The sequence below is a fragment of the Phaenicophaeus curvirostris genome, chromosome 7 (assembly GCF_032191515.1).
Source record: "Phaenicophaeus curvirostris isolate KB17595 chromosome 7, BPBGC_Pcur_1.0, whole genome shotgun sequence".
In the NCBI taxonomy this organism is placed as follows: domain Eukaryota; kingdom Metazoa; phylum Chordata; class Aves; order Cuculiformes; family Cuculidae; genus Phaenicophaeus; species Phaenicophaeus curvirostris.
Genome location: NC_091398.1, coordinates 12,318,080 through 12,336,385, shown reverse-complemented (window position 1 = coordinate 12,336,385; position 18,306 = coordinate 12,318,080). Strand labels below are relative to the sequence as shown.

The following is an 18,306-nucleotide window of genomic DNA, read 5'->3' as shown; positions in this document are numbered from 1 at the left end:
AGGTGGGGAATGAAGAGATGGTCTTTGTCGTCCTGAGGGACCACAGTTTAATGGGCAACTGGGGGGTGTGCAGGGCCAGAGGAACAGGTCTGCAAGGGGATTGCTGGAGTCAGGGAGGAGAGCTGGAGAGGCCCCATCAGCATCCTGTGGTCCTTCCAGATCCTCAGCAGTGCCTCATGACACTTGTGCTGCAGGGAACCCAGGCCTCATGCTCCAGATTTTGCAAGGAGAGGAGAACACCTAGCATCAAAAAAGTGTGGCCAGCAGATCGAGGGAGGTGACTCTGCCCCTCTACTCTTGTGAGATTTCACCTGGAGCTCTGCATTCAGTTTGGGTGTCCTCAGCACAGGAAGGACATAGATCTGTTAGAGCCAGTCCAGAGGAGGCCATGAAGATGACCTAAGGACTGGAGCATCTCCCATACAGGACAGGCTGAGAAAGTTCGGGTTGTTCAGCCTGGAGAAAAGAAGGCTCCAGGGAGACCTTATAGCAGCCTTTGAATACATAAAGTGGGCTACAGAAAAGCTGCAGAGGGGCTCTTGATCAGGGAGTGCAGAGATAGGATGAGGGGCAATGGTTTTAAGCTGAAAGAGGGGAGATTGAGATGAAATATCAGAAAGAAAGGTTTTCCTGTGAGGGTGGGGAGGTACTGGGCCGGGTTGCTCAGAGTGGTTATGTCTGCCCCACCCCTGGAGGTGTTCAAGGGCAGGTTGGATGGGGCTTTGAGCATCCTGATCCAGTGGGAGTTGGTCCTCCCACAGCAGGGAGTTGGAACTGCATTATCTTTAAGGTTCTTTCCAATCCAAATAGTTCTATGATTCTATGATAACACAAACTTATCTGGACTTCCCAGCTTAGCTCTGGGAGAAACAGCTGCTCATTAAAAAATATTTTTTTAAAAAGACACAAGCTACAGAATAAATAGGCTTTTTTCAGGATAGAGTGAAAAGAGTTTATTTGTTTATTTTTGCAGACAGCACAATTCATGTTCAAGTCTGGACACTGCTCAGGAGACACCAGTGGGAAGAAGGCACTGTGGTTGCTTTGAGCACATCAGGATGACAGGGAGGCAGCTCCAGCAGTATTTTGTGAGATGCTGGGTGGCATGCTGCCACTCACAGCCAGGATTCTGGGCGCAGTAATAAATGAACAGGTTCTGATGAAGGTTGAAATGGCAGAAGGAAGCAAGGGAGATATGGACCCATGGAAAATGAAGATCTTGAGTGCAATCTGTGAAATTAAGGATAGGGCCCCAAAAGGAGCATGTGCAGACAACTTTAGAAGGCAGCAAAACCTCTCACTATCCCATTGCTCCTGGGAAAGAGTAGCAAGCCACCAAAGGCCAGGCAAAAGGAAAGTACATTGCTGACCATTTCAAGCAGCGTGTGATGTGTCATAAGCTCACTTGGTTCCTTCAGGGCAGAAGTACTGAGAAAACAAAAAAGAAAAGATAATCTGGAAAAGGGTTTGCTAAAGAATGGGGGATATCACAACCGTGAAGCTCCTCATAGGATGCTGAGGGATACTGAGGGTTTTTTGAAAACTAGAGATGATCATTTGTCCTACTACAAAGTGCTTCACACTTCTCTGATAAGCCCTCTTAGGATTACAGTACGTACACAAGTCATGGCTTGGTGTGCGTAAAGCTTTACAAAAGCACATTGTATGGCTCTCTATTCTGCTTGAATCTTGGTTTTAATTAGCACCATATATAAAAGATATATGACTTTTCACCACGAAAATAAAAAACAATCTTTGAATTTGGGCTAGAAAGGGGGACCCAGAAGGTAGCTGTTCTGGGCCAGCTCAGATCGGCTAGCAACCATACATAGGGAAGAAAATAAAACAGGTAATATCAGGGGGGTGTATACTGGTGAGAGGTGGACATATGCACTCCTTTCATTTAACATATCCACCTAATGAACCTGTCAAAGAAGGTGGGCTGGGAGAGGCTGTCATAGTCCTTCTCCCGGAAGATGGCTGCCCGGTCCCCGAGGCCAAGCTTCAGCAGGACGTCCATGTCTACGTCACTCCCGAGAGCAACAACTGTGGGCATGACGTCTTGCTTCTTCATAGAGTTGATTGCCTCCTCGAGGTTCTTGCTCCCGGTAATGCCGTCAGTGATGAAGACGAAGGAGAGCTCAGCATTGCGTCGGGCGAGTCGCTGCCCATTTCCCGGGCTGAGCACGATGTTGTTGATGGCATGTATAATGGCTGACCCAATGTTGGAGGATGAGTCCAGGTACTTGATCTGTGCCAGGGCATTGGAGATTTCTGTCAGGTTGTAGGTCAGTGGGAAGACTACATCCTGGTCCCTCTCACTGCCATACTGCAGCAGCGCAATCCGGGCATTCATGTTGTCGCTGTCGCTCCTGGCCAGCGTGAGCTGTCGGGCCACCTCCTCCACAAAGTGGTGGGCCCTGTGGAAATTCTGCTCGCCAATCCTTTCAGAGCCATCAAGCAAGAAGACAACATCAACGGGGCGCTGGGTGCACTGGGCCACTGCAAGCTCTGCAGGAGAAAGAGGATGAGTTGAGAGCATAACTGCCTACATCATAAGGCTGGGGTTGCCTCAGGTAGTTGGAGATGGAATTGCCTCCATGCAGCTTTGTCCAAAGAAAGACCAGTCCCATTATGCTGCCAAAGCCTGTCTTTGCAGCTGGCAATGTAGGAGCTTTGCTTCTGATGCACCAGTTCCAGTGAATACTAATCCTGAGGCCTATGACAGACCTCCATGAAATTAGACAGGCCAGCAGTCCCAGATTTACATTTACCTTCCTACAGCAGTTCCCAGCTCTTATTTTAAAAGGAATATTCAGTGATAAACAGCAGGCAGTGCCTGCAAACCTCTCAGTTACTTGTAGGGAGTGGATTAACTTTCAGAGTTACCTTTCACTTGTACATTTGTAGGATGCAAGGTTTTCATACCATTCACCCAGATTTGTTTAATGAGTAATCACTAAATCATGGAAAGCTTATACAAGTTGGGTCACATCACTGGAAAATGAGACCATCCTTCTCAGTGCCCCTGTCCATAGTAAAGCAGCTTTTGTGATACATAACAGACCAATATTTGAGTGAGACACAGTAAGACGGGGTTCTTCAGTCACTCAGGAAAGCACCTGTCTGCAAAGCAAGCATATGAATGAACTCAGGAAAAAAAAGAAGAAAACAGCTGTCCTTGCAGTCAGCTGTTAGTTGGGGACCATTATTTCATGCCTTTGCTGCAGTTATGTGTATTGCATTTGGTGCAACTCTACCTGCACTGTTTCTCTGAGAAATGCTACCACTGTTGAATTTCCAACTTCTTTTGAGTTTCCTTCTCTGCTGAAAGCATCAGTCAGAAATACAATTGCAAGAGCAGTATTGATTTGTGAGGTACCTGCTGCAGCTGGCCACTCCCAGAGTTGGCAGCTGGGCAATGGCCATTATCACTGTCAAGCAACTATGTTAATCTAAGACTAAATCTTGAAAGGGTGAAGTCCTGGAGCTGATGTCATATTGTATTGCGTGACTGGCAAGGAACAGGAGATTCTGGAGCAGCCCCAGCTTGAGCATCCATTTCTGGCAAAGAGGGGTGATTTTGGGGATAGGAGTTTTGCATTAGGTTGAATTTTCATCCCATAAGCAAATACAACCTGACTAAGTGCTTCCACAGTGCTGAACGCTGCTACACCTGGATTCAGCATGATGGAGTGCTGAACTGGTGTAATTCCTTGTATGAGCTGAGCAACAAATGGATCACTGTTTCAGTACCTGAGTACTATATGTGCAGTCAACATTCAGTTACTTTTGAAGCAAAGTAGATATGTACACTTCTGAAACTACAGAGGTGGTGTCCAACATGAATCCAACAGCACAAGATAGTGTAGTAGGAGCTCTAATGGTGCATATCATTGAGCTTGCACCACTTCCATCCATGATAAAACAGTAAAACCTGATGCAGGAACTTGTACTGGTACTTTTGGTTTCACCTAACTCATTGGACACAGCAAAAGACCTCTTTGTTTCTGTACCAAAAGACCTGGTTGTTTCTGGAGACTTGCATTTCTCCCTAACCAACATTGTAAAACATATCTACTATGATGGCATGCCTTGAATGGTGCTTACCATACATACTCTTACTGTGAACAACAGGCTTCTACAGTGCCAGTTCCTACTGCAGTAGAAACCAGTCTCCAAGAAATGTTTTTTCCCCCATGAGCTTTCTGACTATCACATCTCCAAATACAACCATGATAATCCACTCCTTTAAAGCAATAAAGACAGGTACTCACCTCTGCCCAACCTTTCTTGAGAAGCGTTGTCTAAAGTTACATTGATGCTGTGGATCTGGGTATGCAGGTGCTGCTGCCATAGGAATACTTTGCCTTGGCAGCACCTGCACTCTTGGTCCCCACCTGCTCTGTGCAGTGGAGGAGGGGAAAGGGCAGGAAGCATTCCCCATGCAACCGCATGGTCTGAAATGTAAGTAGGGGTCTTCAAAAGCAGGAGGAAGCAGGTGGGTGGGAGTAAGGGCTGCATATTGTGTTGGAGAAATCTTACCAGGCTGTCTCTCTTTTTGCTTGTCTACACATAGTCACGTTTCTTGTGATAACAAGCAAGACCCACTCCACTCCCACATGACCCAAAGCAAGCCTTAAGAGCTCTGAGTTAAGCAGGCAGCAGCTGAGAGCAGCATCGCTCTGGAGAGCTTCAGCAAGAGCGTAATGCATGGCTGGCTCTCCAGGCAGCCTCTAATGCAACAGAACTCCCCCAAGACTCCTCTTGCTGCTTAGCCCTCACTGAGAGGAGAGGGCTGCCTTCAGAATGTGGTAAGATGCCTTTTCATATGAGTTACCCTATGGGAACATAATGCAGATGCAAGCAGCACAGAAAATCATCTGGTTTGTCCTGTTCCATGTCACATTTTGGTTGCAGCTTGGTCTCATTTCTGATACCCAAGTGCCCTTTCCTGTAGCAAGGAACAAGATTCTTAGCTAGCATAGAAGTTCTCAGAGGCACCACCATGAATTAGGCCAACTAGAATCTTCAGGTACTTTTAATTGCCATAGTGGTCTTTCTCATGCAGCTTACAGCAAGGCATGAATGCCTGTAGCTCATGGTACCGCACAACCATCTGCTAGGACACAGCTGAGGATTTCTTACAGGGGCAGTACAAAAAGCAGAAAGAATATCAGTTTTCATGCCATTACCAACTCATCGAGTTATGTGCATGTGCAAAGTAACCCCAGCCATTCACATCATGTTCCTGCTTCTTCTAAAATCTGGGTAACTTGTATTTCCTCTGTTGTTTCAGTGTTGACAGTGGAGATGAAACTTAAAGTGCGATGAGGACTGACCTCCCAATCCCTTCTGGTGCTTCCTGCTTTCACAACCCCTCCCATGTCCTTGTGGAGGTATGGACCCTCCTTTCCCCAACTCCTCACCTCTGCCCTTCCTTTTCCCAAGGGCTTCAGTGAAGGAACAGATGCTGTGATGAAATCTATCTGGTTTTATCATAAGGATCATCTAGGATTATGTTACCAGAACACCACCACACCCTCTTGCCTCTTTCTAGCAAGCCAATGCAAATACTGCTCAGGCAAAGAGACATTTTCTCATTCTCTCTCTCTTTTTTTTTTTCCCCATAACGAGCTGGAGGTTTTAGAGGGATAAAAAACTTTGTTTCCAATGTTGTACTTCTTAGTTAGGGAATATTTCCAAAGGAAATGAAATAAACAGCCACTGTGTGATGAAACAAAATAAACAGCCCCTTGCTGAAGCCTTGCCCAATCCTCATCTTGTTCAGCGAGACATCCCAGCCTTGAGATGTTCTCTTCGAAACAGTGGTTTTGGGGCTTTCCCTCTAGCAGCTTAGCTACTCTGAGTTCAGTCCGCTCACTCACATCCCAGCAGGCTATGTTACATGCTAATTTGCAGATTAAAAAATGAGTATGGAGCTTGGCTTTGGACAGGCTATCTGGAAAATGTAGATTATGACCCGATGCTAGGCTGACTCATTTGCCTTCACCTAAAATGTGAAGCACACTGTGTAAAGCTGTCTGGACTCTTTTCCCTCTATTTTGCACCAAAAGAAGAGTTCTCTGAGCTCCCTGTCCCTACAGACTGGAAGCAAAACGAGCTGAAACCTCAGGAGAAAGATCTTTTTAGTGCAGCACGTGTGACCTGCTAATGTGCTGAGTGATACAAACAGCTCCCTGAAGTGCCTATTGACGGACAGCCTCTAGCTTACACTAGCAAGTTCCGGATGCTGAAGGACAGCTGCAAGAAGATAGTGCAATAAGTTCAAAGTGGACAAGTTTCTCGTTCCAGTTCACATGCCTGAGCTTAAAACTGGTTCCACATTGCACACCTGGAAACATTCCAGCCCAATCACATTTTTGAAGACCCTATGTCTCCCTTCTGCCCATTAAACACGATATTGACTCAGTATACTTTATTGCAATAATGCCATGTCAGCTAGAGAGGCTGCAAAATTCACTTGCTGGCAGTAAATACGTCTACTCCTGTATCTGCATATGAAATGCTGTTTTCTCTTCTTACAGCTTGAGAGGGCAGTAATTATTCTGGAGGCAAGAATGGCAGTCACCTGCCTGACTTTCTGTGAAAACCAGGGGCAGCTGAGCTCACAGAAATATCACTCCTCATCTAAATGCACATTCTCACAGTGCAAGTGGTATGTCTGTAGTCTTTCTGAACCAAACTAGCACTGGCCAAGGAATGAATGGGCTATACTACATCAAGTTTAAATACTTTCTTTTAAATAGCTCACATAATGCATCACAGAATTTTGACTGCACAGATATGGATTTTTACTTTGGACCACCTGGCCCTACATAATCTCTGTCTCTTGGATATAACAAGTACATGTTGCTAATTAAAAGAGAAGAAACACAAACATATCGCCATAGAAAAAGGTAGAGGGCGCTTACACAGCTGCTTAGAGAAGCACTTCCCAGATTTTAGTGCTCTCGTAGGAAAGCCAGGGATACCCCTTCTCCCATACTCCTTGCTCCTCACCTTCAGTATCCCCCATTGACCAGTTATAGAGACACTCGCTGCAGTGAGAGGAGATACACCTTGCTTTGTCAGTCTTGCCACACAAATGGCTTGCAGGATGCGAAGAGAGAATCATAGAATGCTTTGGGTTGGAAAGGACCTTTACAGGTCATCCAGTCCACCCTCCCTCACAGTAACCAAGTAAGATGACATAGGAGATGCTTAAGAAGCAGTCAGCAAACACATAAGTAGGAGAGTATGGGAAAGGAGCATTGTTACGCTCTGTGCAAGCAAGGGGCTTGTTCTGCCCCTCGGACACACACATGTTGGCAGCCTCCTTGGTGGAGCCTGGTACTTGTGTGTTTCTGAGGGCTGGGGCATGCTAGACTGCCGGAGCAGGGTGGGAGCACAGGAGGGGAGCTGCATGGCTGCCTCAGAGACTAAGGCAATGCAGCTCCTCTGCAGAAAAGCAGTGGGCAAAGCAAGAGCGTCTCTTGACATTACTGGAGAAAGCTACCATGCTCATCAGCCAGCCAAGCCACAGGACTGTCCTTTGTGTCGCTTCCCCAGCTGAGCACAAGCAAGCTGCCTGTGTTTCTCCTAAACTAAAAGCTTCTACCAATGTTCCTGTCCTCTCTGCTAAACAGGCACTCAAGTGAAGACAATTACCACCTCCATTCAAACTCTGTTCGCCACCTGCTTCATATGATCTCTAACAGAGATGTCAGCAAAGCCCTAGCACAGTTTCTGGGTCCCCCACAATCTCACTGTGCACCATTTTGAAGGTGTCAATGAACAAGTCCATCCACTCTTGCCGCTCATTTCCAGTGGCAAACTTGGCTTTCTCGGCAGTAAAGGCCAAAGTGGCCACCAGCTGGGTGTACGTGCTGGGGTCCTGGGTTTCCCGCGTGGAGTTTAGGAACTGGGCGATCGATTGTATGGTGCTGGGGAAATCTATGTTGACTCCCTCTTCCATGGGGCGGAAAATAAGTGGGTTTACGCTCCCAGGGTTCCTGTCATCTGCAAGTGAGCGTCAAAAGAATATTTTCAGGGCTTGCTATCAATGGTTGTGTCTCTGAAAGCTGCCTGGCTTTCCTACGTGCACTGCACCAGAGAAGAACAGAGCTAACAAGGACAGAGAAGTAAAGACCAAAGATGGATTTTAAATCTTTCTGCCATGTTTATGTTTGAGGAATCGTGGGGTTTGTACTGAAATCATGGACACATGAACCAAGAGACCTCAAAAATTATGTGAAACCTTAACTGCCTGGTTCCTTCCTACTCATCCAGCATAGGCATGAAGGAGAAAGAGCAGCGTTCAGGAAGAGGGACAGGATCCAACACCTTTCTGCATATGGGATTAAGCCATCTTGTAGCTTTGAACTCTGCTACATGCAAACTGTACACATCATGCTGTACAGACAGAATCACATCTAATGGACAACACCATGTCAACTCCTTGCCTGACACTTAGCCCACTGAGCTTCGGCTAAAGTCACTGCTCTGAAGCGTGCAATGCTCCTGTGAAGTGTCTGGGCTAGTCAAGACTCCAAGACTCTCCACCTGGCTGCACTGAACTTAAGTTTCAATAAAATCCCAAAGCTCAAAGCAAAGCCTTTTGCATGGGTTAGAAAAAGCCTCACAGAGCGTCATGCAGTTTCTGTTGAAGCAAGGGGTCAGATTTGCTCAGCATTTGAACTCGTTTGACACTCCAGCATCCTGTTAGCACCACAGTACTTGACGGGCAATAACAGGGAGACAAGGGTCTGCCCTGAAAACAGAAAAACCTGCTTTTCCTTAGGCAAAGCACTGAGGCAGCATGCCTTCATCTGCAGATGTCAACCTCATGTGGTGACATGCCTGGCTTTGCAAGGCAGCAAGGTGGAAGCTGGGAGTGTGTGTAATACCTTTCCTTCTCTGTGCTCTGCTGACTATGCCCAGGCTGAATCTGCAGTACTCATCATCAACAATTGATTTGCTCCTTCAAGTGCCAGGACTGCAACTCTGAAAGCCACAGGGCCAAGAGCAGGGCTGCATGTAGCCCCCTCCCTCACCTGAACCTGTCTGGCCTGTCTATGACTGGACACACACATTGGATGTGCACAAAGCTCACTTACATACCCTGCGAAGAGCACCATCTCCATCCAAAGGGTTTGCATGTGAATTGGCACCAACTCTTGAGATGTTCTCAAGAACTGCAGGAAGCTGAGCAATGAGGAGAGAAGCCCCAGGATCTTTCACATGCTTTATGTCACATGTCCTACCCAACACATTCCCTTGCCACTATGCAAATGTGGTCAGTGCAAATCCTTCTAGACGATGACAACACACCACGGACCATCCAGTGTAGCACGAGGAAGGCATTTTGCCCAAGGGCTGCTGAATCCCTTTTTATGACTTAAAATTTGGTCTGCCAGGCCTAGCACAGATTGCTGCACACCAGGATAGTTCTTGCCCATACTGAGAGAGTTGTACTGGCACATTTACAGGAGGTCCACACCTATCTAGCCATGTAACTTTACCCCCTGAGTCCTCTGGGGTGCGGGTGTAGGGCCTGCCTGGCCTACCTATGGCATGGCTTGAGAAATTCCCCCAAGAGGGAACCCTCTCAGATGCCTCCTCAAGCAATTTCTGTTCTGGTTCCCAGAACTGTCAGGTACTAGCAAACTGCTTTCACCTTGCATCAGGAACAGAAACACCCAAATGCACTAGAAAGAAAGGACCACCAACTTTGCCTTGCTTTGGAGGGCTTTGATGGCCCAAGCATAGGACAACATGAGTGTGCCCCTGCTTGGATCAGTCCCTCTCCTTCAGTGTTCTTCAGAAATGGGGAGGCTGCAGAGGCCGAAACCTTTGAACACAACTGAGCAGTCACCAGTGTGGCATGGGAAGTCACCATCTCATGCTGGGATCCACAGGACAAAGCTCATCAGAGGACACTGGAGAGGAGCCTGTGTGAGTAGCTCAGCATCACAGTTGGACATTGTGATCTCTGGTTAGGTGGAAACACTCAAAATATTACTGAGAGATTTCAGAAGGGAATAATTTTATCTTTTCTGTCTTCAGATTTCTGAGCATCTTGGGACCAGTTTTCCTTTGCTTTGTATGGAAACAATGTGACTTCTTTGAAAATGAAGTTGAGGCCAGACTTTCGCAAAAACATATTCATGGCAAGAGTGGAGATAAAAATTGCAAGAACTGGCAAAACTTTCTCTCCATAAGCTTTTGTATACCAGCAAACAGTGTATCTGTTGTATTTAAACAGGCACAGAGACTCTGATAGACAGGATCTCTAGGAATTCAGGTTGCACATCTGCAACTATGATCAAGTGAAGCTACCTGCAGCGTGCAGCAGTTGTCTCCTTTATAGCAGAGGATACTTACAGCCTTTTTCCTTTAATCCAATACCCTAGGTTAATTGTTAATCAAATACAGCCAGCGTTAGAGAAGCCAAAGCTTTGGGTCCACTAAGATGTCATTTTGGAAACAGTCCCTACCCCCTGCTCTGCCCTCATCACTCCCAAGGAGCATCCTGCCCTATGCTGTAGGTTGGGCTCTGTATTTCAAAAGTCATATAGGTGGGAGAGTTTAGCAAGGGGATTTTGACTAGATGCATAAGAGAGACATGGAATAAGTGAGAAATTAATTGCTGAGTTTGCAGGTCAAAATCTGGTGGCTCCCAGGAACCGGGACAGGGAGAAATATCAGGGCTGACCCATGCTGGTACACTAACACACTGCACTCGTACCTACCTGCGCAGAGAACTCAGAGAGACAGGAAAAAAGCAGGAGATGAAAACCTGGAGGCTCAAGTAGAATAACGCTATTTCCCCAAACCTGCCATCCAAAGGGAATGAACAAGATTTCACACCCTGGTTACACTCTTGCGCACTCTTGCGCCTTGCGCACTCTGCCCCAGACCAACCACTTTGTGCAGATGACAGGAAGCTACTTGTAATGTTTACCTGTCTGACAGGGCAGCTCAGGGCAGACAATCTGTGGATCTGGAAGAAACAAAGAAAATGAGTGACTTGCTGTCAACCCCTTTCACAGCTTGCATAGTCAGGGTGGAAGGGTCTCCTACAAGGGGAAAGGACTGCCCCAAAAGGCTTGACTGGAAGGACTGTTTAACCAAGGCTACATAAAGGTCATCCCCCGCTATGAATGACCCAACTTATGGCTACATTACTACACGGGGTCTCTACCATCATTGCAACAGACCAAATATGCTTCCCACTCCAAACCCTGGGGCTAGAAAGCTCCAGCTTTCATAAGCAGTGCAAAGATGGGTACAGACCTGGGCAGAGCACGTCCTCCATCTTGTCAATGAATTCCTCTGCCACCAGATCTGAGAAGAGCCTCATCTTCTGGACTCGCTGGGGTTCATTGCAGGCAATAGAGACCAGGGTCTCACTCTGTTCTGGCTGATCAAACATGTCTCCGATGCCGATTGTGTTGACAACCACATCTCTACCACAAAGAGCCCCTAGGTTCTTATCATCGTCCCGGGGGTCATAGCGTCCATCAGTGATTACCACAGCAAACACCTGGGCTTTCTTTCTCCTACTTTCCTTGATGAGATTATTGTAGGCAAACTGAAGGGCAGATGGTGTCCAGGTGCCTCCAGCAATCCACTCCAGGCGCTTCACTGCTTCCTTGAAGCTCGACAGTGAATCAATGCGCTCATCATCAAGCTTGATGGCTTCAAAGGTTCCCTCATGACTGTACTGCACCACACCAACACGGGCACCTGCCAATAAAGAGCCATGTCACTTGACTTTGCATCCTCAGTGAAAAGTGGAGAAGGTCAGCAAACTTCCACATCAGCAAAGAGCTGCCTGATTGGCCTACAAAGATGGGAAGAGGGAGAAGCAGAAACCACCACAAAAACGCTGGACAGAGGTATTGTAACCACAGACAAATGTGGAAACTGGAGGGTTCCAAGACCATTTTATTTTTCCCTTGCCCTGCTGTGTCCCCACACCATCCAGACCTGTCTCTGACGTGGGGTCCTTGGCAACAGAGCCCAGCCGGCTGACCACATTGACAACAAAATTCTTCTCCAGAGTGAAGTTGGTGTAGCCAATACTCTCTGAGCTGTCTATGACAAACATGATGTCCAGGGCACCACAGCGCTTCTCACAATCTGAGGGGAAGGACAGAAGGAGGAAAATGCAAAGGTCAGTGATGGTGGGAACAAGAGCCATCAGGGCAGAAGACACCATGTATGGGGAAGGTGGATACAGTTAGCACCATGCCAAGTGTCCACAGGGTTTGTGGCACTGCACACAGCTGGAAGCATAGGGAGGATTTTATGTACACCTTTCTATTGATATATATAAAAAGAAACCTTTCTAATCTTGCTGTGCAATACCCTCTACCCTATAATCTGGAACATGCAACTCCATAGTCCAGCTCACAGCTTCTGCAATGGCAGAGCTAAATTTTGGGAGGTAAGCCAGGCTGCACCTGCAGTACCACTGCATTCAGTAGTGGACTGGAACCGGGGAGAGCAGGGAAGGACTTCCCAAGGTGTCCCTTCTGCAGTACACAGTGCTGTGCAGAGTAATGAAGAGCCCACTGTGCTGGCAGCTCAGTGCAAAGGGGCAGCTCATGGGGCAGATTTCCCTGAAAGGAGCTCCTGAAGAAGGAAGCAGCCTCCAGTGACCCACTACCCCCATTCCTTTAGTGGTGGCTCCCCTGCCATGGGGAGAGGTGATGGTCTGCTCACCACAGCATCCGCATGTCTCTCGCACGTAGGTCATCACATCGCAGTCCTGCCAGCAAAGGGGTGCAGGGTAAATGCCTCTCTCCCTTTATGCAGCATCCATCCCTTCTAAAGGGAAAGGATCCCCTCTCCCTTCCCACCCAGCCAGACCCTTGCCCTCTTTCCTTGGCTCCCGTGGGAGGCCAAAGGCCACCTCTGTGGGCAGCAGCAGGACCTCATGCTATTTCTTTATCAGGCTGTTCACATAAAGCACCGAGGGCTGCAGAGCATTGCTACTTACAGTCAGGCCAGGATCTCCTGATGGGCCAGGTGTCCCCTGTAAGGAAAATGCAGGGGTTTCAGGCACAGTTTTCCCATGAGTTCTGTCTTAGGGAACTATACAACAGAGACATTAAAATTGTGGCTTTTTGCAGAGGTCTGCCACAGGAAGGGCAGGAAAGCCTCACTGGGAACCAGCAGACGCATCTGGCAGCTGGTGTCCCCTCCAGAAAGCCCTGCAGCAGGAAGAGCCATTGGGGTCTTCTGGGTTTTAGAGCATCAAAGAGAAGTGGGGAAGAGAGTGGGGAGCTGCAGCATCTGCTCAGATACAATGGCAAGGTACTATACCTCGGGGCCTGGTTCACCAGTTGGACCACGGGGTCCAGGCTCACCTCCTGGGCCAGGATCACCCTGGGGAAGGAACAAGGAAGGGTCAAGTATTTCCCTGGCGAGGCTGGTGATACAGCCGCTGGTGTTTGGGGCTCCTCCTGGCCCCCTCACCAGGTGCAGCCCTGCTAAGCATGATCACCTGCCTGCCACCGCTGAGCCTGGGAACGCAGGGCACGCAGGAGAGCTGGCAGTGCCATCCCCAGCATACCTGGCAGAGGTGTCGGGGAGAGACACTAACCCCATGGGCAGTATGGGAAGTCTGCTTACCGGTTCTCCCTTTGCTCCTTTGGTCCCTTGCACTCCTTTTGGTCCAAGTTCACCTCTTCCTCCCTGCTCAGAAGAAGGAGAAACAGATCCGGCATGGAGCACATCTGGATGTGCTCAAGTAGAGGCAGTACTGCTACAAGCCCATCAAAAACATGTGCCTGCCAGGTCCAGGAGAGCGCCCTCTAAACCAGCAGCTCAGCACAGAGCAAATAATCAGTGTTTACACAGGCATCAACCAAGAATAATGAAGTCTGGCAAAACACATTTCAGATGGTTTTGAAAGGAGATGGGCTTGGGAGATCCATCCATGCTCTGCAGTTGCAGGGAATAGCCTGGATGGCTGCCAGCAGGACAGGCTCCTTGGCCAAGCACCCAGGGAGTCAGCCAACAACTACTCGGCACTCACCTTGGGACCTGGCTGCCCCTTCTCACCCTTGTCACCCTGCAAAAGGAGAAGCAGAAGAAGTCAGCAACAACTGGTACTGGCTCCACACCATGTGCATATACATCCAAAGTCTGCGGTGAGGCGTACAAAGCTGAACAGCAGGTGTAGCTTCAGGCTGATAGTTGGGGTGGCGGGTGCCCAGCACCTCTGCCACAAGGCTGATGTAACCACAGCCAGGTTCAGTCCCAGTGTTTAAGCCCCTCAGCCCCTTTTTGTGACTTAGCAACTTCCACTGAAACAGGTTTCCTTAAGGTGCATGCATCTGCACTGTGTGAGGCATACATACCTGTGGTCCTCTGGGTCCAGGGTAGGGAAAGCCAGGTCTGCCTCTGTCACCCTTTGGTGGAAAAAAAATGACCCATCAGAAACCGAACCCAGCCTTTCTGACCTGGAGATGCCAGTGACATCCAGAGCCTTTTTCATCCCTTCTTGGGGTAAGACACCACCAGGAGCCATAACTTCTGCAGCTGGCCCTGAAGCACTGGGAATGGTTGTGCGAAGCAAGGCTCTGCAGGGTCTTGAGGACATTGCACACTGTCTAGGCCAGAGCAAGACTTACAGCTCTGCCCCATACAGAGGATTAGGTTTGAGCCATTCAGTTTTCAAAGCACACAGGTTTCTGCAGTGGAAACTGTCCTTTTTTAGACAAACAAGCAAACAAACAAACCAAAATAAAAAACCACAAAAATACTCTTTCCAATGCAGAGTTGCTTTCAGGGATTTTACCTTTGGTCCCGGTGGTCCAGCATCACCTCTTGGGCCCAAGTCACCAGGGTCCCCACGTGATCCCTGTAGGATAGTGTAGGGAAGAGTGGAGAGAGTGTGTGAGGATATCGCTGCAGCTCCTGGCTGCACAGGGGACTGAGCTGGAGAAACAAGCTCTAAAGATGATGCTGCAGGACCATCTACCCCCAGTGAGGTAACTGTGCCAGTGACTGATTTAGCAGAGCCACACGGATGTCACGGCACTGCTGCCATGATAAGGTGCTGGACTAACAACAGACCCAGGATAAATGGGCACCTATGGAGCCTCATCTTCTCTTGCCCCATGACCCGCCCTGATGGTCCCTTCCGTATTGTCATGAGAACGTCTGGGACCAGGAGTGATGGAAAAGCAGGGACTCCTGGGTCTTGCAATTCCTCCTTGCCCTAAGGGCTAGCCAGTGCCTATGGGCTAGTTTTTAGCCTCCTCCTCTCAGGAGGGACAGTGCAGTCACTTATGCCCGTAGGGCAAGCTCTCACTGCAGAGGGAGGATACAGTCACACAGATGTCCCAGGATGACTTACTGTCTTGCCTGGTTCTCCCACAACACCTGGAGGGCCTCGGGGACCCGGCAGTCCTTGTTCTCCCTGTAAAGCAAAGCAAGATACAAGAACATATAGAGGCAGGCACAGTCCGGTGTGCATGATGACAGCAGCGCTCCCCTTCCCTCCTAGCTGTCACCAGTCCATGCTTTTGTGCTTACCCTTGCTCCTTTGTTTCCAATCTCACCAGGCAGGCCACGTGAACCCTCTGGACCAGGATCTCCCTGTGAGGAGGGTAAAGATATTCCTGGTCAGAAACATCTCCAATGCTGCTTGTGTGCATGGCAGTTCTTCTTGCCACAGGAAGGCATGATGGCATTCTCAAATCTGATGTTTCTTGGCTTGTAACACAGTGTCAGGGCAGCATGCTCTCTGAACATGTCTCATGTCTCCTCAAGCTTTGCTGCCCTTCATCTTCTCTTTGGATGAAGCCCTAGAAGATGAGGCTGCACCTGCTGCCGCCAAGTCAGGCAGTGGGAACAGCGGGAGCAGAGCCCATTGAGGTCTTCAGTTCCCAGCTCTGGTGTTGAATAATTCACAGCTGGGCAGTAGTGCATCAAACATCCCAGTCCTGTGCACCTTTCAGCACATTGGAAATGGTCTGGCCAGTTGCTATACTCACACTTTCTCCTTTGGCCCCAGGAGTGCCTTTGCTGCCTTTTGTCCCTGGATCTCCACGTCGACCCTTGATAGACACAGAAAGTCACAGAAAAAGCATGCAAAGATGAGTACTACCCGAACTCATGGTATGCCTGGCTGCCCTGCTTTCTCCCTCCTGGTCCAAGAGATGTTTCCTTGCCCTCTTAGCAAGCATGTGCCTGGCAGCAGGGAAGCAGAGATGCCCATGCTGGCGCTGTTTGGGGGATCTTGCCTTTGGCTTTTGGGAAGCTACAGCCAGACTATTCTGTCAAGAGAGCGGTCAAACACCCATGGTTAAAGACCTCAAGGTTAAAGACTCTGCTTTACTTCCAGCTCAGCTGGTGTTGCTTTCCCCAGCAGATCTAACACAAGGACACAAACCTGCTGGGCTCTTGCCTCTTGGTACTGCTGGAGCCGTGTTCTGCCAGGGAGTGTCATCTCCAATCCACTCCCCAAATTCTGTGTGCCCCACCACATTAGCTTGGGTCTGTGTGGTATCATTGATGCTGTGACACGGCTGTGATTTGACACTGTCCTTTTCACAGAGGTCTACCATAACAACCACCTGGTCTCAACTCCATGAGTTCCTGTGAGAAGCCAGAGGTTTGGGGAACTTGCTAGAGCACAGCCAAAGGGCTCCTGGGCATCCACAGAGGCATTTGTGGTTATGTGGAAATACAGGATGCTTCTCTAAAGTGAAATGGAAACAGCAGGCTTATGCAAGTACTGCTCTGTGGAGATGGGGGAGATAAGGAGATCAGCACCAGCATATCTTTTTCAATGCAGAAAGCAGAGCAATGCAGGCTAAACAGGGGATTTTCTCAGAGTTCATCTATGAAACTGCATCAGGATACTGTGGTGTGCCCACTGCCCAGAGAGCTTTTGGACACTTACAGGCTCTCCTTTGGGTCCAGGAGGTCCTGTTTCACCTTTTCTTCCCTTAATACCAGCAGGCCCTTGAGCTCCAGGGTTGCCTGGAAGTCCCTTGAAGAAGAAAAAGAAATACAATTTGTCATAAGAGACGTCAAGGTACACAACCTGCCCCCCTTTTGTGTGTGTCAAGCAGTCCGCCCTTGAGCAGATGTGTGCATGAACACACAACTGAAGCTTCCACACACCCACCATGCCTACACGTCAAAGCTACATGCACAGACTCCAGCCTCGGAGCAGTGTGATGCTGTGCCACCTTTTCTCCATCAACCAGTGCAAAGGCACCTGTCCAGCCCTGCCTAAATCCAAAGGGCTATTTCAGCCTCCTCCACTATGTCTGAAGTAACTGGCCATTGGTGTGGCAACCTCTTTAGCTATGAGATCAAGTGCAATGGGTGAAGCCTGCCTTAGCTCTCTGAGCAAATTAATCCCTAAAAGTTTGCTCACATGAATAAAAAAACCTGCAAACACTGACGCTTCCACAAACACCAAGGAAGTCATGAGAACATGGTAGGAGAAACCATGGCCAAACAGGGCCTTTCTACTCTGAGAAGATGGGAAGAAAAGGAAAGATGCAGTGCAATGGATTAACTAGAAAGGTAAATCCTCTTCAGTCTACTTTGTCTGCTTTTCTCTGTACAAACACTCGAGACCCATTCTCATTTCGCTCTGAGCACTTTCAGGGATGTTGCAAAGTCCCCTCTCCTGCTGCCCACATGACGTTTCCCACTGTACTGGTGGGGACACGCATGTCAGGAGAGCTCACTCAACCGCCCAGGGACTTGTGCTTTCTCTGTGCTGATGGGCTAATTTGCAGAATCACCAGGATGCACAGCAAGTCATCATCTTTGTGCTTGCATCTGCCACATGACCAGCAGTTGATACTGTCTCCATGTTGTGTGGAGTTGACCCTGGAAACACCTCAACACTGCATGAACCTACCGGGCTTCCTTTTTCTCCTGGAGGTCCTGGGGGTCCACTACGACCAGGCCGGCCAGGATCTCCCTGAAACGGACAGAGAGCAATGGTCATGGCCTGTGCCAGAAGCATGTTGCTGTGCACCTCTGACGTGCACCATGAGGAGCCCAAGGAGCAGGACCAGCAAGGCTCTTCCCTCAGCTCCTGTGTCTGGTGATGGGATCCAGCTCCCAGGAAGACAGAGCCTACAGGATTCATGAGTAGTGAAAGATTTAAGAGCAAATACAGGCAATAGTGTTTAGCTATTCCTACTGGTGGTCTCTGCCCACACTGCTTGCTGTTCAGAGTACTTCTACCTTTATGCCTTCGTCTCCTCTTTCACCTTGGTCTCCTGCATCTCCTGGGTAGCCATCAGGACCCTAGGG

General features: G+C 48.7%; 1 protein-coding gene across 2 annotated transcripts in view; it reads right to left on the bottom strand.

The window, feature by feature from the left end:
- Window positions 1-918: 918 nt before the first annotated feature.
- The window catches only part of COL6A2 (collagen type VI alpha 2 chain), a 30,137-nt gene continuing 12,749 nt past the window's right edge, over window positions 919-18,306 (bottom strand). Inside the window, exons 12-28 of one of the 2 annotated variants that reach the window (XM_069860822.1) lie at window positions 18,238-18,300; window positions 17,906-17,968; window positions 16,928-17,017; window positions 16,017-16,079; window positions 15,556-15,618; window positions 15,377-15,439; window positions 14,816-14,878; window positions 14,376-14,426; window positions 14,051-14,086; window positions 13,645-13,707; window positions 13,336-13,398; window positions 13,010-13,045; window positions 12,733-12,778; window positions 11,995-12,147; window positions 11,299-11,751; window positions 10,967-11,005; window positions 919-2,511 (exon numbers count right to left, since the gene is read on the bottom strand). In XM_069860822.1, the coding sequence (XP_069716923.1) occupies window positions 1,904-2,511; window positions 10,967-11,005; window positions 11,299-11,751; window positions 11,995-12,147; window positions 12,733-12,778; window positions 13,010-13,045; window positions 13,336-13,398; window positions 13,645-13,707; window positions 14,051-14,086; window positions 14,376-14,426; window positions 14,816-14,878; window positions 15,377-15,439; window positions 15,556-15,618; window positions 16,017-16,079; window positions 16,928-17,017; window positions 17,906-17,968; window positions 18,238-18,300 (2,016 nt within the window). In that variant the 3' untranslated portion in view covers window positions 919-1,903. Of the gene's footprint in view, window positions 2,512-6,428; window positions 8,023-10,966; window positions 11,006-11,298; window positions 11,752-11,994; window positions 12,148-12,732; window positions 12,779-13,009; window positions 13,046-13,335; window positions 13,399-13,644; window positions 13,708-14,050; window positions 14,087-14,375; window positions 14,427-14,815; window positions 14,879-15,376; window positions 15,440-15,555; window positions 15,619-16,016; window positions 16,080-16,927; window positions 17,018-17,905; window positions 17,969-18,237; window positions 18,301-18,306 lie in introns of those variants that run through there. The other variant, XM_069860823.1, reaches the window with a different exon arrangement.